Source organism: Mytilus trossulus, chromosome 7 (assembly GCF_036588685.1).
Source record: "Mytilus trossulus isolate FHL-02 chromosome 7, PNRI_Mtr1.1.1.hap1, whole genome shotgun sequence".
Classification (NCBI taxonomy): Eukaryota; Metazoa; Mollusca; class Bivalvia; order Mytilida; family Mytilidae; genus Mytilus; species Mytilus trossulus.
Window position 1 is genome coordinate 29,112,770 of NC_086379.1, and position 25,055 is coordinate 29,137,824.

At 31.4% G+C, this 25,055-nt stretch overlaps 1 protein-coding gene across 2 annotated transcripts in view; it reads right to left on the reverse strand.

Moving 5' to 3' along the window:
• The window catches only part of LOC134724899 (disks large homolog 5-like), a 58,464-nt gene that overhangs the window by 28,614 nt on the left and 4,795 nt on the right, over window positions 1-25,055 (reverse strand). The window contains exon 2 of one of the 2 annotated variants that reach the window (XM_063588236.1): window positions 14,280-14,342. In XM_063588236.1, the coding sequence (XP_063444306.1) occupies window positions 14,280-14,342 (63 nt within the window). Of the gene's footprint in view, window positions 1-10,130; window positions 10,532-14,279; window positions 14,343-25,055 lie in introns of those variants that run through there. The other variant, XM_063588237.1, reaches the window with a different exon arrangement.

Sequence of the window (25,055 nt, forward strand, 5' to 3'; positions counted from 1 at the left end):
TATATGTTCAATTTTGTTGTCACCTATGACTCGTATGATTCCTTGCATGGTCAAATTTATGACTGTTGAAGCCCTCCATACACATCTACAAAAGGTATATATACTTTTAGGTATGTACACATAGCTTTAAAAGTTTGTTTTTTTCAAAAACTTTTAACGCTAAATGTATCAAGTAAGTTTATTTACCATAAGTGACCTTTAAAACAATTGGGGGAGTGACAACACATCAAATGATTCCAAACTTCTTCTCAATCCAATTTCATTGTGTTATAGAGTGCTCTGTTTTCACAAAATTTCTGTAAAAATACTACGAAATGGACAGATAACAGAAGAAAACATTAAATGTTGGCTGGGGGCCAATATCATCAATATACTAGTATCTCAATTGTTTGTAAAACAATTGAAAGGTCTTTCCTGTAAAAGTGATGCTTTCATAATGTACTTTGTACGACCTTTCGTTTGATATACGACAAGCATACCTTCTGAAACTTTTTACTTTTATCACTTAATGACCTCATCCGCCTACATTTTTGAGATCGGAATTATTATATATGTAACATAGAGTAGATGAGCTTTCATTTGATATGCGACAACGCCATATTCTAGAAAAGTTGATTTTTGCACTCAATAACCCTATCTTACTAATTTTTGGAGGTCAGGAATTTGCTATTTGAAATGTTCACATCATGACCTTTCATTTGATATACAACAACCCTACCTTAAAAGAACATTTATTTTTTGCACTCAATGACCCCATCCAACTCATTTTTGGGAGACGTGAATTTGAAATTTGAAATGTTCGCTTTATGTTCTTTCATTTGATATGCGACAACATTACCATCTGAAAAATTTGAATGTTTGCACTAAATGACCCCACCCGTCTCCCTTGGATGAAAAGGGGGTTTCAAATTTTCATTTTTAAGTAGAGTTTATTGAGACCTTCAATTTGATATATCAGTTGACCCCATTTGGCAAAGTGTCAAAAATGATGCAATATCAACGATATAAATAGAAGTTATGAAACTTTCAAAGTTAATGCAAAACATGAAAATTTCAAAATGATTTTTTTGGTGTTTTTTCCCATGGAATATTTTTGGTATTTGGTCAAACATATAACTATGCCAACCTCTTCAATTTCTTAAACATTTTAAGTGGTAAGCTGTTGTTGATTCAGAAATACATGCCACCGCTCGCAAAATTTCAAACTGCATTATCTCTAAAACGACAGCAGATATCTCAAATCTGTTAAATGGTAAATGATCTACAGTTAAAGGACAACATCATAGAAAAAGAATTGGGACAATTTCAATGTTCACCAAGGTCACAATTAATCATCAAATATATGATGCAATACCGAACTTGAGAACCGGAAGTCGTAGAGACATGGGACTACCACCATTCAACTCAGGACCACTTGACCTTTCAAATATCACAAGGTCAAGGTCATAGTATAATGTGAAGGTCAAGGTGAAATTTAATCATGACCTGACATTGACCTCAAATTGAAGGTCTTGAATTACTGATCATCTTTGCAGTTTATAGTAGGTTGATATCTGTTACATTTAAAAAGATATACACACAATACTTTACTTTTAAGAATCATCCCGTTGTAACTTTTGAACAGACGGTCGGACATTTTTGAGTTTATGTATAAAATGTAGAGCTCGTCGAGAAGAACATTTTATACGCTGTATGTATGCAGCAAAGTCTTATCGTTTTCCTAATATGTAAGCTTCAAATTGCAGCGTATTTTTTTTTTGCACTCGGTGAACTTTGACCTTGAGTGCATATTAAAGGTCATATGAATTTAAGATTATTGGTGAAGGTTCAAAGTCTCTATGACTTCCGGTTCTCGAAATAAAATTTTTGAATTATTTTTTTTAATTTTTAAAGGGAAATAACTCCTTATAAGGGTTAGTAACAAATTAATTGTTTATGTTTATAAACATTGCCTTCTGTTCTAATACATGCTGTCATTTTCAGTTAAATTCTATCTCTGATACTTTTTGAAAAAAATGCAAATAAAAGAAATTGCTTCAAGGGGATATAACTCTCAAAGTAGATGATGAAATCCTATGCAGCCTCATATGGTAATACATCATTGTGAGATCTACCTATTGTCCAAATAAAGTCATGATATCTTTAAACACATTTTGGGGGGACCATGTTGAAAAAAATTAATAAAAGGGAGATAACTTCTTAAGGGGCAGGTGAAATCCTACAAAAGTTCATCTGGTAAAAGTTCATGTTGAGGTCTATCGATGGTTCAATTTTGGGATTGATAACTCCAATAGAAGCGGTAGGAGGGCGTGCCAAAAAAATGCTGGAAGAAAAAAAAGAAAAAAAAACATTAGAAAAACAATAAGGTCTTTCCCATGTAGGGGAAAGACCTTAATTATTGAGTATCAAAGCCATAATGAGGCTCTACATAGAGGTCAACAGATGTTAAGGTAATTAGGAGTAATTAAAGGTCACCAGGTCACAGGACAATTAGTTTCCCATCTTCTATAAAACCCTTAGGATACTGACCTAAAAACTAAGCAAAATTATAGATCAGGGGAAAGTTTTACTATGATGAAGAGTAATTAATAAGATGTTCAAAACAAAAAAGCTGAAGTGTTGGCTTTCAATCAACAAAAAACACTGTATATATAATATGTACAGGTATTTCCTGGCAGGTATTGAGGAGGAAATGAGGGTTCTTCTATAAACCAATCTACTGTTCACCAACTTATTTTCGCGGATACTATATTTTCACGACTATTTAATTTCGCGATTTTCCAGCTGATTTGGTGTATTTTAATAAGGTAACAATAGAGTTTTACATATTCGCGACGATTTATTTTCGTGTTATTTTTCTACTTTGGTATATATATATATAGATCAAAAGATTCAATATACCCATAACATTTTTCTGGTCTAATATTTCAGGTGTAAAAAAAATCTTTTCAAGATAACCCGCAATATTTGTTATTTTTTTTATCAACTGTTCTCAAATGAACTGTGTAACTTTTAGAGGTTCCCAATTTTCCAATATTTTGGGGGCATATGTATTTTCCTCGATAATGTGATTTTGTCCAAAAACAGCAAAAGGGTAATTTGAGCATCACTTCATGAATTTTAAAATTCAATGCTAACTTAGTTATACTCTTCAAATCCATGAGAATTATTATTTGTATCCATCGAATACTGTGAATGACAAATCCAATTCAATAAAGGCAATAGTAGTATACCGCTGTTCAAAACTCATAAATCCATGGACAAAAAACAAATCCGGGTAACAAACTAAAACCGTGGGGAAACGCAATAATATATCTAAAATTGCATTGCTGTTCAAAATGAAGAGCCTCAAAACCTCATCAACCAGATGGAAACTAAACAGATTATATCAAACTTAAATCTCATTACAAAGAAATCACCAAACACTCAGGCTATCTCTAAGTAAAAAGAGAAATCAAAATTTGTCTTAAATAAAGTAGGCACAAACAAAATTAGAACATCTTATAAATCAGCTGTTTGTTGAGTGCAATTATAATGTGATTGTTTTCTGGGTCACAAATTCATTTTCTCCCATTTTTTAAAATAAAAAAGATTGGGTGTGTATATTAATTGTAACAAGGACCTTATTAGGACAGGTTTTTCTTTCAACTTGAGTCTTAAGAACTCCATTCTTGTCTGTTCAAATCTTAAAACAAGTACATGTTGTTTAAATCCACTTGCATCACTTGAAAGCCTTTTCAAATGTTTTCATAAAAAAAATACTTAGAAATGGTTTGATTTTGGTTGATTTTTCAAACCTGGAAATAAAAAAAGATTGCCAAAAAGTTATTAATTTCGTATTAATATATATTTTGATAAATAGAAATGCAAATTATATAATATCCAATGGGACCAATTGCAACCTGCTACCTATTTCCAATTTCTTAAGTCAAGTTAGAATTAAGAGCAAAATAAGTTTGTCAACAATTTTCAAAGCTATATAAAAGTTAAAAAATTTGCTAGTGATAGCATCAGAGACAAAATTTACGATATGAAGCCTTCAATGCAAGCATGATATATTGGAAAGGCTCACAGTGAAAGTGCAATGAAGCTTAACTCTGACAGCATCAACAGCTAAATTTACAAATTAATGCATTTTATGCCTCAGGCCCACCCTGATTTATAAGAATGTCTGAAACAGCAAACTTTGGATATGTCAACCATTTGAAAACTAACTAGTCATACATCATCACTGTTGTAATTATCGTTAATTAGCCAATATACTTATTAAATATATTTTTGGCACCTCATAATAATTTCACCTTCAATAATTTTTGTTTTTCCTCATTATAAGCAACCTTGACAATTACAACTAACTTCGTACTTAGACACAGTTCAAGGTGTAGAGACGAATACTTTTATCATTTTGCGCAATATAAATGGAATATTGCTATTTTTATGACTTCTGTTTTCAACAATATGTATTTGATTAGTTTTTCTATTGTGCTTTGCAGATGAAATACATAATAAGGACATGTGGTATGGTTGACAATAAAATTGACTATAAACCAGAGACAATATGATGGTCATGGGTATGTTACAGCAACTGTATGAATAACTTAAGGAGCAAAAAACACAACAAGTCTCGAAACAATTCATGACATCTGGTAAACTTTTTTTATATACTATAGAAGAGTTCTTCAATAATTCACAGATCACACACATATAACAACTCTAGAGATTTTTCAGCAAGCATGTTGACCATTCCCTATAAAATGCCCTATAGTAGAAGTCCAGTAGACCATGCTACTAAACTTTGGGCTAGATCCTTAAATTTGAGCTGAAAATAACCATTTAGCCTTTATGTAAATCTTTCATATTGTGGCAGGTAACAATGGGCCCCTATATATGGTAAATGTTAATTTTTTTTCAAATTATTAAAGCTCTTCTATTAAACACATATACTCAGTCAGATACATGACAGTGTACTGAAGAAATTTTCCCCTTCACTTAATAACCATGATTGCAATTTTTTTTTAAGTTGGATCTCAATAAACAGGGTAAGCTGGTGATATCTAAACTCTGTTCAACATCAAATCTATCATAAATTACAATGACTTTCTGTTTATAGTGCAACATAAATGCTGCAATTTTGGCTGCATCTGACATGCACCCATAAAACACAGTTTTTGACTCCTCTAGAAAATATAAATGTTCAATAAATCTTCATTAGGCTCATAAATCATGTACAAAATAGCTGTGTTGATATAAAATGTAGTAACATTTGCCAACACGAAATCCTAAGCTTGCAATTAACTTAAACAAACAGTTCACACAAGTTTGGTTCAGAAAGCTTTTGAAAACTTTTTAAGGCTTACATGGATATAGACTTTTAAGCTTTACATGAATATTTTTTTTATATTAGATACTACAAAGAAGAATCCTCTTTTATCATAATGTAAGTTTGACGTCACAGAACAAAATCTGATGAAGAAAGGTCAATGCTTATATAGGTCTAGGGATGGGGAGTCAGTAAAGATTTCCACTCAAAGATATTAGCTAATGGATTTTCTAAATATTTTATTTTGTACTTTTAACATTACATCTATTAGATATTATACCATGCATTACTTAATAATTACATTAGATGTATGTTTCATTATAATACGTTATTCTGATTGGCTAATTGCACATCACATGTTATTCCGTAAGCAGTTGCATGAGACAATAACATTTCATTCATGATGACACGAGGTCCCACAATAAAGTGCACAGGTGAATTTAAAAATTTAACTTCATGAAAATCGTGTTTTTATAATCCTAGCTAAAAAATGTAATTATAAGTATTGAATACTTCTTTTTGTAACTTTATAGGGTTGTAAAAGCGTTGACCGTGCGTATATTTTTAGAATGAAGCGCTTCCGCGCTTCATACAAAATGTACTTCGGTCAACGCTTTTACACCCCAATAAATTTACAAAAAGAAGCATTCAATTCTTAAATGGTAAAATAAAGATTATGAGCTTGGTTTTGAGATGAAAGTCTTTCACAAAAACAAAAAAATTGGCTTGAATATAATATCTTTGGATTTTACTGTAAAGACTAAAGAAAGAAGAATTGTATAGTTTACTCAGTAAATTGGATTAATGCATCAATAAGAAAATATATGAGGAGCTAAAATATTATAAAATGATGTGATGGCCTAGTGGTCTAAGCAGTGTATATCTACAGTCATCACTAGCCTGCAAACACTGAGGTGGAACCTGCTTGTTGTAAGGTGTGTTTGACTTTTATCTTAGTTGAGGCCTGGAAGTCTAAGAAGGGTATATCTACAGTCATCACTAGCCTGTAAACACTGAGGTGGAACCTGCTTGTTGTAAGGTGTGTTTGACTTGTATCTTAGTTGAGGCCTGGAAGTCTAAGTAGTGTATATCTACAGTCATCACTAGCCTGTAAACACTGAGGTGGAACCTGCTTGTTGTAAGGTGTGTTTGACTTTTATCTTAGTTGTGGCCTGGAAGTCTAAGTAGTGTATATCTACAGTCATCACTAGCCTGTAAACACTGAGGTGGAAACTGCTTGTTGTAAGGTGTGTTTGACTTTTATCTAAGATGACTGGGATTTTCCTGCCATAGATTAGTGATTACCTGGGATAAAAACTGGCCATCATGAGGAGCACTGGTGGAGGAATCAACAGTCACTGACCTTCGTTATGAAAACTGGCAATCCTAGTCAATAAGTTAGAAGCCGTACACACCAGCCGTGTGTGTGGTACAGACCTAGACCTCAGTATTGATAGGCTGAAATGATTCAACAGATGGACACAGAGGCCACACCTTGATCATTGAATTTTGAAAGCTACAAATTTGAATTAACCGTAATGTCAGGTGTAAATTATAATATATACACCAAATAGAACTAACACCCTCTTATATCTTATACTTCTTGTATGGTTCTTTTGAGTTGACCCCTTTGTGGGTACGAATAGAAGATAAACAGATAATGAAGAGTGCGTTATACAACAACAGAACAGATAAATTCAGCAAACACATCATCACAGTGTATGATAAGCCAATTCTGTTGTATACTTGTTAATTTCTGAAACTGATTTTATAATTGACAAGATAGGAAGAAGGTGATTAAACTCCATTGGTGGTAAGATCACATCTGCTATCCATGTTGTTTGGAGCTGCACATCTGGCCATCTTATCTTATGTCTATATAGATCTTATGATAAAATTTGCGTTTCTCAGCACCATACATTGTTCAGTATAGATAAAACTACCACAATTTTCTGACAAAGCTGAGCAGTGCTATCTGCATAATTTTCAAACCCATTGTGTCAAGTGAGTACCAGTTCTGCAATTTGGTGCAAAAAGGCAATCCTTTAAAATTTAAAAGTTATTTTCTACTTGGTGGCCTTTAGCAGTTTTCTGCTCTTTGGTCTGGTTGTCTCTTTGGCACATCCTCATTTCAATTCTAAATTAAACTTTTAAATAAACCCCAAAGAATCAAATGGTTGATACCTAAAATTCTGTATCAGCATCCAAACACATCATGCCAACACATATCTCTATATCAAGGACAAAATTAATCGATCATCAAATTTTTATAAAGTAAACCTACACAATAAATGGTTATTTTGTTTGCTTTGAATTTAATACAACAGGAAAACATACAATTAGCTAGACTATGATTCAGTCCTTTAATGAATACCGTTAGGACCAATTAAGCTGGATATTTTGTTCAGATTTTCATAATAAAAGACGAAAAATAGATAAATAATTACAGTAAAACATGTATTTTCTTTAGTTAGATTCTTTTCATGTTGTCAACTTTAAATTGATTGCTATTTACTACTTTGAGTCACTAATTAAGTTTTATCATATTGATTCATTTTTGCTTGCTTTATATGTCCAGTGGAAAATATTACAGATTCAGATACATCAAATAAAATGCTCTTTAGGAATAGGACCAAAATTCAAATAATAAGACCACCTCATCACTTTTTAACATAAATATCAGTCATCATGCCTTTGGTCGAAATATAATTTTGGTATTCAAGTAAAATCACTTCATGTATTTTTCAACAAATTCTCAATAAATGTTTGGATTGTGTCCCTTTTGGATACCCCTGGTTTTTGGCTAATTGTCTTGTACAGAATCCAAAACAATGCTGGCCATAGTGTTATCTGTTTTACATCCTTTAGTATTTGAGCAAAGGTCAATGGCACTGACAAATCAATATTTTTTTAATTTAATGTGATTGCCCCACAAAAATGGGACAGGGTGTTTTTTTTGTATATTAAAGAAGAATTTTGACTAATCATCTGTATTTCACCTCAACTATTCAAGAGCCACCTATGTCCTAAATTTCAGACAATTCTTTAGAGATCTCCAGGGTTGACAATAAAATAAAAGATCAACAAAACTTATCATAAATCGCTATCAATAAAAACATTAATCAAACTTTGTTTGTTTACATAATTTACCCTGATATATACAATATATCCTAAGGGTTTGAAGTTGTTTTTTATTGAGATAATTCCTCTGATTCACAACTTTTTGACATAAATATCTGGAAGGTACAAACTTTAACCACTCCAAATGTATTTTATGCAATAAAATAACAAGAGTACTTTGGGGTATATCTGTTTATAGCACATGGATTTGTACAAAAAAGGGAATCATTTGATTTCATTGTTTATTTCTTGATCTCAGTTAATCACACTGATCTTAAATCAAATCTTTTTCAGTTATTCTATTTTATGAAACTAAATTAAACCAAAATAGAAAGAATAAATTTACTCATATTCTTAGACATGATATGAGTTTCATTATATAAAAAAGAAGATGTGGTATGATTGCCAATGAGACAACTATCCACAAAAGACCAAAATGACACAAACATTAACAATTATAGGTGACCGTACGGCCTTGAACAATGAGCAAAGTCCATACTGCTCATATGGGCACTAATATGTTAATCCCACTGAAAAAGATATACAAATGCAAATCCATTATTTTTCACATTTTAAAATTGAGAATGGAAATGGGGAATATGTCAAAGAGACAACAACCCGACAAAAGAGCAAACAACAGCTGAAGGACACTTATCGGTCTTCAACACAGCAAGAAAAAATCTTGTAAATGAATATTTACAATTTTGCCTTCCCCCACATCCCAAAAAATAAGAAAATGGAAGAAGATTTTTACAGTTGTGACAGTATTACATCTGAAGAAATATTATTATGATAAATCTGATAAAGCTAATATTCTCTATGTTGATTAGACAAATACATGACAATAACTGTCACACCAATACTTTGTATTGAGGCAGAGTTGGTTACTGATTCTTCCTACTGCCAGACAGGAAGTACATAGGGTTCAAGGTTCTCGAAAGTTCAACAGCACTAATTGGGAATGTGGCGAAATAATATCAACAGTAATGATCATACATCTTTTTTTTTCTTTCATCCTGAAAACACTACATTAACAATTCAAGCCAAGAAATCGGTTCTTTTACCATTTACAAATGAGGTACATTTGGGTAACATACAATCAATTAGACTTAAGTTTCAAGCTCCCCAGTAATTATTTCATATTTAAAAGAACACAATCATTTCCTTTTATAAAGACCATAAATTCATTTTTAATGTTTTGGAAGACGCCATTGTGGATTCAATAATTTTCATGGGTATATGGTACCAATTTTTAATGGATTGAGGAATTTTAGCAAATATTCAACTTCAAAGATTTGCTGAAGTCTGCATATAAGCCTTAACAAAAATTTAAACTTTTGCTAAACATTTAAATTTGTGGTTAACTTATACCCTTAAAACATATGAAAATTGGTAATCCTTGATAAATAGTTGAATCAACAATAACAAAGCCAGTTTAAATCTTTTAAAAATAATTTGTAATGAAAGTTTTAAAAATAATGCAAAAAAAAAAAACAACAAATAAACAAATCATGTCTAGAAACCATAATTTAACTTCATAGGGAAAAAAACCCTCATCAACTGCACCAACAGCTTGGGTCAAAGTCCAATTAGTTTTACATGCAAGAAGAAAAGATAAAATTATTATAATCCACCCTTCATCAAAACAAACTACAAGACAATCAAACAATTTAAATGTTGCTAGACTTACCCCTATGAAATCCGACCATAAATCCATAATTCCTTGCATTTTGCGAGTCCATGTCTAAATTACACAGAATCTGGTGAAGAAACCAGGTTGTGTTGTGTTATTAACATCTGTCTGAGTGTGCAAAGCTATTAGCTGTATTTAGATTCGCCTGACCTAGATAGTTCACTCCAAATTACACATATTACACATCAAAAATCCTTCAATCTAAACATTCACTCAGTTTGTTTGATAAACATTGCAGATCAAACTACAAAATCTACTTTCCTTTTTATCTGTTAATCCACTGCATGTGAAACAAACCCACTATTCACAAAGTCTATCTTGTTTGAAAGGATTATTTGTTCTTTGTAAAGTTAAAAAAAATAATTTAACTGATTATCCAATGTTTTTATTACAATTCAATGTATATGTTTATAAATCTGCAGAAAAGTTTGAGATTATCTAGAAGGCATTCAAATGTTTTGTCTAGAAGAATTATTCTTATAATATAAAATCCCAACATTAGATTGTATAATCAATGACAATACATCACACTAAAAAAACTACACAATTTTTTTTCTTTTGTATAACTACCAAAAACACTGCTACATGTAATACATGTACATGTACTGTGAAGATTTTTTTCTAAGTTTTGTCTATTTCACTTTTGAGGTAACAAAGTCAAGTGATGACGGAGTGAGGAAGTCTCATCCAATCTACATTACATGCATGTTACACTGCATACGCACAAAGCCATATTCTACCACAAACTGACTTCACAACAAAATGTAAACAAACGAAAAGCCTCTAAGCTACAAAAGTACATGACCCTTTCATATGCTTCAAATCCTCTCCAGCCATTCAAGGTTTATACTATTTTTTTTTACATGTACATGTAATAATCTTGCAATAAATGACTCCCACTTATATATAAACATGTATATATGTATCCAATTACTTTTGGGAATGATAACCCAACCGGCCAATACACTATAGCTATCTCGTAATTGGATTTCCTTAGTCAACATGTAACATATAAACTCAGTTATGAAACTGATTCATCTTAAATTCATAACCATTTTGACATTTTATGATATATTGTCAATCAAATCTTCATACGTCCATATGGAGAAATTCATATCACTAGTACATACACAGGACTGGCTTTTTATGTAGAAATCAATGTCGTCCCAAATTAATTACGCAAACTAGATAATTATTTCTTATAACGAATCAAGCAGAAATACATTTAACACAAGAGTTGGATACTAGACATGAATATTTTACTTCCATTACTATTTAAAACCTGTCTTCATTATAAAAATAATACCTTACGTATTTGAAAAAGTCGTGAGCAATTAAATTAGTCAGACAACCTTAAAGCCTTTTTCTTAATTGAAACTCATTCTTTAATGAAATCCAATGATTACGAAGCTTTGTGTTTCAGAAATAATATTGGAAAAATCTATGATATCATTAAAGGATTTACACATAATCTCCGATAAATTCCTTCAGGAAATTCAAAACGTATTTTTCTCTTGATTGGGTTTTACAAAGATACAAATGAATTAATTTTAAAGGAGATGACGAGAATACTTCATCAAGACAGCAGCCCAACAAAACATAAATAAAAGGACAAAGATGAAGTACCTATTGCCCTGTGTAATTTAGCTTCCTGACAGAAAGAAGGTCATTTTCAAAGCAAACTAATCTTTCGAATTACTCAAAAAAGCTTTTTACAACTGAAAATACCATAAATCCAGCTTAAATATATTAACCGATTTAATTATTTTGATTTTTATATAAAAACAAATTCCAAATATTAAATGACCCAAACCAGTGAATCATAAGATATGAACATATAACCACAATATTGTAAGCAGTTGAATCTCATAAATGATGGATGCACCTGCATACTCAATAACATGGTTATTTGTCGACTGGAAGTGGGTGGAAACACTCATTTGACCTCAAATATATTGAGTTACTTGAAAAGAGCTGAAGTGGTACCAGATACAAACCAGTCATATGAAGGGGGTCTCATTGGGGGGTTCCGATCCCGGATCCCGCTTACTGTTTTGTCAGATTCCTGTATCCAGCTTACACTATATATGTAAGCAATTCTCATTTTTTTTGTGATTTCCTGGGTCCCGCAAGACCTCATTTCCCGTTTTCACGACACAATAATTTGACTTTCACGTGTCACTCTTACAAAAAAATCAGCAATCCTGCGACACGCTTAGACCCCAATGAGACCCACTATAAACCTTACAATATATGCATAAAATTAAACATCTGACACCATTCTGTATATCCTTAGAGATCTACAATCATTATAATAAGTATTCATTTTTGAATATTATTATAAATGCAGTTAGATAAGCTGATTTTAGTATTTAGTACAAAGAAAGAGAGGTTTGGTGGTCATTACCATGGCCATGAAAAATCCCATTATGTGGAATAGAAGCAATATAGTATATCCTTGACCTGTGCTTTTTACAAATATAACTTATATTTTGTTGCAAACCCATCTCTAACCTCTTGTATGTTTTGTTCTCAATCTGACCCCACCCTCCCACTGTCCAGTAAATGTCATGTAACATTTGCATAGGCTTTTATCTCTTATCTAGGTGGTCAGTGAACTTTGTAACCTGCTTAAGTCTCAAACACAATAACAATGCATTAAATTTGCTGACACATATTTTCCAATTCTAATTTCCAAATGATTTTTTCCTCTGTCTCATATTTCAATTTCATTCTGAAATATTTCTCCTAAATATTTAGAAATTTCAAAGAAATCTACCGAAATTTTCTTGCCTTCCTTCTGTTTTTTGTTATGGAAGATGAACGGATTAGTGGCCTTAAGAGTTGACATGCATGATCCGCAATTTTATTGGATCCAGGATAAACTTTCCACAGAAGTGAAAAGATCCATATTACGAATGTTTCAATATGCAAGATTTGTGAAAAAGAAAACAGGATAGACTGAATAGTCCTGAATATTAATAAGGAAGGAAGATTTTTTAAGTTCCTACTTAAAAACTGTGAGCTAAAAGTAGGTACATGTATGAAACTTCAGTGTTCTCAATTTACTTGTCAACTTTACATTACTTAGGTCTGTCTATCAGTTATTACATGTATGGTTTGTTCAGGGAACATTTTAGGTTTAGTTGCTATTTTTATTTCAGAAGTGCTCTATCCCTCCTGTAGTTAAGTATTCAATGATTGACTAAAAACAATCACAAGTCTTTATTCATAACACAAATACTTGTCTTTTAACATCCATTACTTATAAATTTCTGTCGGTAAGTTTTTTTACTTTCATGAATATTCAGAAAACAAGGGACATAATTCAGTTTCTTGCTGAAACTGGGTAGCTTCCCCTTAATATCACAGGTGGGTCACTTATATCTCAATCACAGTCATAATCCAGACATCAAATAAACAATTACCTGACAAAACAAGCCACATCAACCTATGTCCAGCAGTCAGAATAAATTATACATGATAGTTCTAGGTCAATGTTTGTTTCAGAGTAAACAATGCAAAATGGCCTTGTCCAAGTTATTTAATATAAATAATGCATCAGGTCACGAGGGGTCATGATCTTAAATTTTCTTTACTCATAGCTAAATTTTGCAAATTGAACTTCAGGATTTTAGATTTTTCTTGATTTACAAATAGCATTGTTAAAATTTATAATATATTTGTATCAAAGCTCTAAGAGTTAAAACTGTGTATGCATTAACTTAACTATTGTCTCTTATTCAGGGCAGATCTAATTCCAAGACTTTATTTTAAATAAATAAATAAAGATTCAGAATTTTGGTTATTTAAGACTGATTGCAGGTTGCTTTGTAAAGTTTTCAACTGATTGTATATTACAAAAGAAAGATCAGTGAGTTTGATTGTATGTGCTTTATGGAGGTATACATAGACTGACTGAGGTAGTTTAATTGCAGGATTCTTACCTGACATGGATTTAGATTGAATGTAGGTTACTTTTCACAGATCTACACAGATTGATTAGTAGTTTCTTAATGGATATTTATAATAGCAGATTGTTTGTTTTTTAACAGAGATCTACTATACTGACTTTTAGCATGTTTTTCTGATGCTGATTGATCTGGTACGACTGTTAGTAGGTTTAGACATATGTGTATATATTACCTGTTGTGCTGGATTGGTTAAGTATATCTTCCTCTGACGATGCAAGAGACAGTGAGCGAGAATCTGAAAAAAAATATAAGAAAATTCCTTATTTTTTAAACCTATAAGTTTTTCATTAAAAACGTTCTTGGTTTTTTTTATAGGTTAAACGATTGGTGTTCCTGTTTGAATTGCTTTCTACTGTAGTCATTTCGGGCTTGCTGTTTGGTGTGAGTCAAGGCTCTGTGTTGAAGGCCATACTTTGACCTTTTTGGTTTACTTTTCACACATTGTGACTAGGATGGAGTGTTATTTATTGGCACCCATACCACACCTTTATCTATTGTAATGACTCAATCACTCAAACTTCATGTCTTACCATTTGTTTAGAATGTATCTTTGTTTAACTGAGACACACTATCCATCAATATTTTCATTGTGAACCTGAAATCTGAATTTCACATTCAACTTCCTTCATTCTCAATAGCAACAGCCTAACTGGATGATGAAACAGATATTTTGCTAAATCTATGCCTTTAAGTAGTTTATTTACGTTTTTTGATAGCATTTTTTATTTGTATGCAACATTTCAAAAAATCATTACAAGGATTCGAAACATAATTTCTTTCCATTGTATAACAATCACAATAATAAATGCATGCAAAATAACTTCTTCAAGCAGAATGTGTGATTTCTAGTCAAGTCAATCTGAAATCAGTCCCTAGCAACATTTGGTGAGAACAGTAAAAGCAGAAGTCTGATAATTCTAATTTTGACTGATGGTGTTTAATGCCTCTTTCAGCACACTTGGCAATATTGTGACGGCCAATTTTTATTGATTTGAGGAAAATAAGAATACCCAGAGAGAACCAATGGTGTACAAGGGCAGTGAGTTGGTACAAGCATATTCTTTGTATACCAACTTTAAACAGAGGAGTACACCTTCCACCAAGAGCTGTATAATTATTTTCCTTATTTCTAGCTAATGGCGTACAAGGGTAGTGAGAGAGTACATGTAAGTAAGAGAGAACCATCAAGCTTCAGCAAGACAACCGACTTTCCGTCAGTCAATACACCAGACAACCGACTTTCCTTCAGTCAATACACCAGCCACAACGAGGTTTCAACTTACAATCTCATAATTCTGACTGATATAAAAGTTGGGCCCTTAATTTATAGCTTGTTGTTTGGTGTGAGCCAAGGCTCTGTGTTGAAGGCCGTACCTTTTATACATATAATGGTTTACTTTTATAAATTGTTATTTGGACGAAAAGTTGTCCCATTTGCACTCACACGACATCTTCCTATATCAAGTTAGGGTAATGCAATACTAGCTAATAACACATATTCCATATTACTTCCCCTTTCCAAAATTAAGTACCCTACATTAAACTCGCTGCATTGAAGACCTTTTCGTGACCTTCTGCTGTTGTCTGTTCTTCTATGGTAGGTTGTTGCCTCTTTGACACATTCCCCATTTTCATTCTCAATTTTATTCGTAGCTGGTTCTTTTGTGAAGGATTAAAACACACTAACTTCTTTATGAATCATATAAAAGATATAATTTCATCATAAAAAGGTAATGTAATACAATGGTTCTTTACCCAAATAAACATTCTCAAGTTACAAGTTTAAGTTTTCAAGTTACATCTATTAGTTTTCTGTAAAAACTTTTTGTTACATCTTACAACTTTTTTCAACTATATAAACAAGTTTCACCTTGTAAAACAAATTTTATTTTCTTGACAGTGCCTTAGGCTCTACTTTTCACAAGCTAAAAGTATACTTCAAAATAAAAATCATTCATTTAACAAAGACATAAAAAATTTAAAATGCTATTATCTCACACTTGTTTAAAGTACATGTACAAACTTTTAAAAGATGTCCCAAATTCTTAACTCTAAAGTTTATTCATATCTTTTGTTACAAAATTTTCACATAAATTAAAATTTAAAATTCCACTTAAGAAGCTGATACACATTTTAAATTTTAAATAAATACCATAAATTAAGCGGCAATGGGTTTGGTGTATTTAGATATATTCGCCCACTTGTCAAGTTAGCCAAAGATCAATAAAATTCGTAAATAAAAAGGAAAATAATACCATAAATCATTCAACCTTTTAAAATTTATCTAATGACCTATAAATAACATGAAAATTATACCCATATTTACTCACAATATGAATACTCATATTCAAAATAAGTTTAATTTCAGGGTAAGAAAATAGGTCCAAAATTTGAAACAAAAGCAAAACAATCTCCCGCAGCTTACCAAATTTCTTGTTATCAGAATTTTGCAATATATACATTGTATGTTTTCATGTTTTCATTGGGTATTAATTTTCCTGGATTTCATGGGTTACAAACTAACCACTTTAATATTGAAATGTTCAACTAAGTATAAATTTCTCACAGTCTTATGTACAAAACTTTGGCAAAAGTACAAAATTAAGTACCCGAGTGAGTATCCAGGTGCAAGAATTGAGTCCCCAGGAATAAATTAGTCAAAGTATTCCTTGATAATATCCTTTGCAAATGTAGGGATGAAATCTAATTTATCTTTATTATCATTTTGTTAGTGGCTTGAGAATTATTTTACTACTTGCATTTAGTTCAATAATTCCAAATTTTGTAGTTTCATACATGTATATTATTTGCTACAATCAATTAAGTTACTTTGTATTTCATGGAAAAGTTTCTCCTAACCATTTATAATTTCACAGAAGTTGGTAACCCATTAACATTGATGAATCAAGTTAATCCATTTAATTTTATTATTTAATACTGATAGTATGAAAAATCAGCTAGTTTTGCTAAAAATTACCAATACTATTAAAAATATTTGGCCCAAAACCAGTGTGTTAAGTTATGGCATCTTCTTGCCCCCTTAACATGTCAACCAATTGTTTTAGAACTTCGACCTTGAATTTGGTTCAAGCTCTCCCAAGCATTGGGAATAATGATGTAAGATTGCATTTCATACAAAGAAGAAGATGTGGTATGATTGCCAATGAGACAACTATCCACAAAAGACCAAAATGACACAAACATTAACAACTATAGGTCACAGTTTTCTTTTATGTTGAGACTTTATCCTTTGACCTCTGACCTTCAAAATAGATAGAGTTCATACTCTCATTCATCAAGCACTGCTAGGATAAAGTATATAGGCCAGAGGAGACTTCAGAATTGCCCCTAACAGTGTTTAGAACAAACAGGACACATATGGATGGACAGTGGCAAATATCCAAAAACATTGCACAGATTGTCATATGAGAGGGCCCAAGTCCCCTCCCCCTCTTTTAATCTAATTCTGCTTGCTAGAAAATGAATTATATAAAAAAAAAATATTACAGAGACATGCAAATATAAACGCATTACTGTCTTTTCCTGGCGAATGTATGCTTCTTACAAGAAGAAAATTACAATTTAATCAAATGAAATTAATATTTTTTTTATGAAAACTTGCCTGCAGATGTGTTTCATACAAATCCAGAACTATTTTGGGCTTATACCAGCCTTATATAGAAACAGACTGGCTTACAAATAGTTTTCCCACACTGTGACTATGAAATTAACATTCACAGTGAAACTAGCGTCAAGAAAATTTAAATCCAGTGGAATAGATTAAATCCAGTGACAATACAAAGTCTCTAGTTTCTTTTGCATAATAATAACAATATCCATTTTCTGAAGTAAATTGGCTGTAACCAAAATAAAGTTATGTTTTCCTAAAGGATGACACAAATTATTTTTCCAGACCACAATTTTTCTACACATGAATAACTCCAGGAGACACCAAGACAGATATTTTGACTATCAATGCCTGATTAGAGAAGGAAAAGTGAGGTGACCTGAATATCTATACCTACACAATAGCTCTATAATCAACATTGTTTAAATCTCCACCCAACTTCAAGGGTGATAGGGCAGAGATCTGATATGGGAGAAATATTATATACATATCAACAGGAACTCTTTCATGGTGAAGAAATTTGATCAAATATGTCAAGCAATGCCAAATGGGCCAGATTATGGATGGTGATTTTGTCAAGGCACTAGACCTCAATCATTCAACATGAAGACATTCTGTCAAAGCATGGTTCAACCCTGATTAAATTTGATGCTTTTGAGTCATGCAATTTATCTTTTAACATAAAACTAATGGATGTACAGATTTACTATATCAGTGAGGTCGAAAGTTGTATTTTTTTTAATGCACCACTATGCCACCGACTTTAACCTAATATATATACAGTGGATTTTATTTTTTATGGAATACAAATTTTTCTCAATGTCATGGATAGAGAAGAAGCATGAATTCAAAATCTTAACCAAGTGCTTATGGAATTTACAGAGGCTTTTGAGTTTTATGCAGACTTTGGCAAAACCACTAAACTAAATATTCATTAATCTAAAAAAAAAAAAACTTTAATCCTTGAAAATTGGTTCCCACTAAAACATTATGATTTCAAAATATATACAATCTTTACAGCCAGAGACAAACCATATTTTAGACAACTAAATATGATGACACTAAATTTCCAAACATTTGATTTATGATTTGCCCCAAGCAATACAATCATGCCAATAGTAAACTTGTTTGAATCTGATTATATGGTTCAAAATTATTCTTTTAGAGAGGTTTTGAAACTCAACATTTAATCTCATTTTAAAAGTTTACATGCATGGTTAAGAAGTTTCGTCATAAAACTTTACTCACGAATCGAAGTTACCATTAGAGTGATAATATCAAAAGTTTCCACTAAGATTGCAATCATGAAATGACTTCAAATTTCAAACTGCTGAATCCTTAATGAATGAATGATAATAAATTTGATCCATGGCATAATCTTTCCACATTTTTACTGATCAATCAATTTCAGTAATGTTTGCATTGGTATCTGAGTCCTCCATATATTATATATTATCCTTTTGTAAATTTAAATTATATGTCCAAGCTATCTATAGAATACTTATATGTATGTAAATTTCTTCTAACATCTTATTTAATCGTTTACATTATCTACATAAGATAACATTGTAATAAGTAATTTCCTTACCTTAATTATTCATATATTATAAGATAAATTATAGTCAAAAGTATCCATAATTTTATCCCAAATGTATCACAAAAAATTAGAAATGTACATCCAGTTGTATATTTTATATACATGGGACGATCTTAGGGTAAATGTCAGTTCCAGATCACTGAACAAGAATGTTTTCATCCCTGACAAAACCCCCTACAGGTGACAAATTTTTTACAGAAGAAAATCACCTGTAATTATATTTTATGAATAGAACTGTACATCAACTAAAATGAAGATGTTATTAATAATAAATAGTCTGGATATATATAAATTATAAATACAGACATCTTAACATTTCACATACAGTATATAGATGAATTAAAGGCCACACCAAGCTGATTTTTAGATTTGAACTTTTAAACGATTACAAACCGTAAATTCAGAAATTATTGCGTGCATTTCTATAACTGCGATTTTGTCATTTTAGACTAAAATATGATTTTAATTTTTGCGATATTGAGAAAAATCCTGTTTAATTCATATAAAAACAAGAATGTGTCCTCAGTACACGAATGCCCCACTCGCACTATCATTTTCTATGATCAGTGGACCGAGAAATTGGGGTAAAATCTCTAATTTGGCATTAAAATTAGAAAGATCATATCATAGGGAACATGTGTACCAAGTTTGAAGTCAATTGGACTTCAACTTCATCAAAAACTACCTTGACCAAAAACTTTAACCTAAAGCGGGACAGACGGACGGACGGACGCACAGACCAGAAAACATAATGCCCTTCTACTATCGTAGGTGGGGCATAAAAATCAAAATGAGAGTTTGAATTATTTCGATTTTTTGCGCATTTTTTGCAATAAAAACATCGCAATAATTTTTGAATTTACGGTGCCTATTGGGATCTGCTTATCCTTGCAGACTGCAGAGTACACAAGATCACCACTGAGTTTTTGGTGTTGCTTTATCTATAGTCTAAAGTATTTGAAGCCTTATTTTCTTTTTGTCTGTTTCCTTTTTTGTCATATATATATTGAATGTTCCCAGTTTTTCTATGACTTATCTGAGAACTCAGTTAATTTTTAGTGCATTTCTTTTAGACTATAAATGTAAAATTAAAAAAATCTCACCTGCGGTTTCTCAATAATATTTTTACAGTGAGCTGTACTACGTTTGGGACAAATTATATCAAAATTAAAGAAAACTTTATTACCTCAAACTCAAACGATGGACAATTTTATGTTAAGGATCGAGGTCTTGAGTTCTTTTGAAGGCTGAATACTAATTCATAAGCATTTTTAACTTGTCACTTAAAAATTCAAGACCAAAATTTTTTTACAGTATAGTTTCATCTCTTACTTGATATTTGAGGCATAAAACATGAAGTTATAAATTTGGAAAGGGTATAACTAGAGGCTCTAAAGAGCCTGTGTCACTCACCTTGGTCTATGTGAATATTAAACAAAGGAAGCAGATGGATTCATGACAAAATTGTGTTTTGGTGATGGTGATGTGTTTGTACATCTTACTTTACTGAACATTCTTGCTGCTTACAATTATCTCTATCTATAATGAACTTGGCTCAATAGTTTCAGTGGAAAATGTTAGTAAAAATTTACAAATTTTATAAATATTGTTAAAATTGACTATATAGGGCAATAACTCCTAAAGGGGTCAACTGACCATTTTGGTCATGTTGACTTATTTGTGAATCTTACTTTGCTGAACATTATTGCTGTTTACAGTTTATATCTATCTATAATAATATTCAAGATAACCAAAAACAGCAAAATTTCCTTAAAATTACCAATATAGGGGCAGCAACCCAACAACATGTTTTTGATTCATCTGAAAATTTCAAGACGCATAGATCTTCACCTGATAAACAATTTTACCCCTGTCAGATTTGCTCTAAATGCTTTGGTTTTTGAGTTATAAGCCAAAAACTGCATTTTACCCCTATGTTCTATTTTTAGACATGCCAGCCATCTTGGTTGGTTGGCTGTGTCACTGGACATATTTTTAAAACTAGATACCCCAATGATGATTGTGGCCAAGTTTGGTTTAATTTGGCCTAGTAGTTTCAGAGGAGAAGATATTTGTAAAAGATAACTGACCATTTTGGTCATGTTGACTCATTTGTAAATCTTACTTTGCTGAACATTATTTCTGTTTACAGTTTATCTATATCTATAATAATAATCAATTAAGATAATAACCCAAAACAGCAAAATTTCCTTAAAATTACCAATTCAGGGGCAACAACCCACTCATGGGTTGTCCAATTCATCTGAAAATTTCAGGGCAGATAGATCTTGATCTGATAAACAATTTAACAATGCTTTGGTTTCAGAGATATCAGCCAAAATCTACATTTTACCCCTATGTTCTATTTTTAGCCATGGCAGCCATCTTGGTTGGTTGAATGGGTCACCAGACACATTTTTAAACTAGATACCCAATGATGATTGTGGGCGAAATTTGGTTAAATTTGACCCAGTAGATTCAGAGGAGAAGATTTTTGTAAAAGTTAACAGGACGACGGACGCAAAGTGATGAGAAAAGCTCACTTGACCCTTCGGACCAGGTGAGCTAAAAAATAGCAAGTAACACACTCTCCATTCTAGGGACTATATTCATAGGCAATGAAAATCAAGGGATGATAACTTTGTACCCCTTCCAAATGATTTTTTTTGTATTAATTGTCCTCTTTTATTTGTAATTCAATCACTCTCTGTCACTCATATTTTTTACAGGTTTAAACAGTTCCACAAATTAAGATAGAATAGCAATTTAGTAAATATGTACATGTTTAAGAAGCATATTTATTATTTATTCATATATGATATATAACTTACTGAGAAAACTTTTCTCACTAGTATATGTGTGCTCATGTATGTATGAAGAGTTTCTGTATGAAAACCAATTCTTTCTCAAATTTTTACACTTTCAAATATTTTTTTCAAACAAGTGAACTTTTAAGTTTTAAAACTATCATGTCTTAAACGTGCATATATATATATAAATATATAAAATAAGGAATTATTTGAATTCTGGAAAATTGATGAGAAATTCTTGATAAAAATTAACCCAACTTAATAGGGTTAGCCATGTGTGCGTGGGTAAGGGGGTTAGTTAGTTCATACTGAAATGATAGTGAAAGTAAATTTAACCTTAGCCATGCACACCTTATTTAGTTAGGTTATAAAAAAAGAAGATATGGTATGATTGCCAATGAGACAACTCTCTGCAAAACACCAAAAGAACACAGAAATTAACAACTATAGGTCACTGTAAGGCCTTCAACAATGAGCAAAGCCCACACCCCAAAATTACAATATAAAACAATTCAAACGAGAAAACTAACAGCCTAAATATTTATCTACAAAAAAGGTTAGTTTTCTTCATACATTTTTATCTAATCAATTTTCCAGAAGTCAAAATTATCCCAGATTCAAATAATCCTTTGTTTATACATCTGTTATGTAATATATTTGTAATTGATCACTGACTACTCTTCATGATTCAAACCAGCATTTGATATCGCCTTGCAGTATTACACAATTTTACCCAGGAAACTCAGTATTTCCTTCTTGGCGGGCAATACTCATGACTCTAATAAAACTTAGGTTTTTGCAAACCCTATTTGAGTCAAAATAATAAATGACTGGATTAAATTTTAGTTTATACTACAGCTATTTAATAATATAAAAAAAAATACTACAATAATTGTTCATAGTGAACTAAGGGAAATAACTCCAAAGTAATTTTTACCAATTTCCTGACAAATGTCTTCAATAATTTTTTTTAGCAGACACATACAAATGACATAAAATAGGTACAAGTTTTAAAATTTGTTTGCTTCGTTTTGTTTTCATGTACAAATAAACTTTGAAGAGTCAAAATATGTATATACACGTGAAATCACATAAGTCTAACATATAACATATTAGAAAAAAAAAATAAAGGTAGCCCAACTTTGAAGTCTAGCTTTGTGTAAAAATTGCATAATGAATCATGAATGCATGTTTAAGTTTACATGGGATATGAAAAATTGTCTAGTTGTTTGACAATTAAATTCCCCTAACTCCGAAATGACTTATTTGATAATTGTAAAAAAAAATATCAATAGGAAATTCACTTCAATTTGTTGTAAAGTCGTAAAAAAATAAAATGTCATTCATGAAAGTAAAGTTAAAAAAAATATCTTTAACATGTCATTCACAAAAGTAAACTTTACATATCATTAAACAGGTAATAACTGCATAAATGTCCCATTATTCTAGCATCACTGATCTGAAAACCATCAAATTTTTAAGTTAGCTGTCTCAATAAAACTTGAAGATTGTTTGAAATATTGATAAGGATTTGTGAAGCAGAAATAATAATTCATATATATATATACATGTCTCACAAATAATAGGCCCAAAAATAGATTTTTGTAATCCTATGTAGTGAACCTACATTTACAGTCTTAAATACAACTTATAAGGTTATTTGATAGTATTCAAGTCACGTTAGTTGTTTTATGCATTTTAATGGTCTTTTTTCCTTCTAAACAATAATTGGTCTAGAACATTCTTCATGCACTAGCACCATAATAATTTTGTTATACATAAAATTTCAGGAAAAAGTTCAAAATAAGTCAGTTGTAATCAAGGATAAAAATAAAATCACACAAATGCGGTCATTTTTCTGTGATTGAAAAATTGGTGCCCCTTTTCAAATTGTCAACTTCAAATAGATTCATAGCATCAACAAACTTTAATTGTTTCATCCCATGTACTAAGTAAATTTCTTATCATTTTTAGTAATAAATTAATTATTTCATATGCTGGCTTAAAATTAGGATAAAACATGTACTCCTAAACATGCATGAAAATGTAGAATTTTTATTTTAAAGTACAATTTCTTAGAATGTTTTCAGAAATAAGGCAGCCTGGAAATTGTTTTGACATATTTTTCAATTACTCTCAAACCATATCTCCTTTATTTCTCTTTGCCCCATCTTTTATAATTACCCATAATCCCCTCTTTCCTCACCCTTAGAAAAATGAAAATGGAAAAACACTGACAGACTTTAGTTTTCCATTCTAAAACAAACAAGAAAAGCGATAAATAATCACGAAAATAATCTGCAAACAGGTTTACCCTAACTGTTAAAAATGTCAATCCTGAATGTAGAAACACAAATGACCTTTTCAGAGACTGGTGACATCTGTGCATTACTCATAAATAAAGCATTAGAATGAAAAAATAATCAATACAAACCGGTATTAGGGTTTTTATCTTGCACAGCAAAAATTGTCAATTTACGACTTATCAGAAAACTGATAACACAATATTTAGTATTATACATGTATTTAATTCAGACTTCGTTTAACTGATCCATTAGTTGTTAAAGTGCTAGTCATTTTATAATTTTAAAGTGCACTCCACCCAAATGCAGGATGACACATTGTTAGAGTAAACAAATACTCAATAGAGGCGATCATTTAAAAATTGTTTTTGGCAGAATTAACAAATGTTCCATCATGACATAGGGTAGACATATTTTAGAATATTTTTTACCCTAAATGGAACATATATGAATTATATGTTATGTATGTATGATTCCCATAACACTAACAGTGGTGGATCCACAGGGGGGACTCCAGTCACGCTTCAGTGATTCCCTATATAAGCAACCAATTTTTTCCCCAAAAAGGGGGGGGGACATGCCCCACCCCCCCCCCCCCCCCCCCTAAATC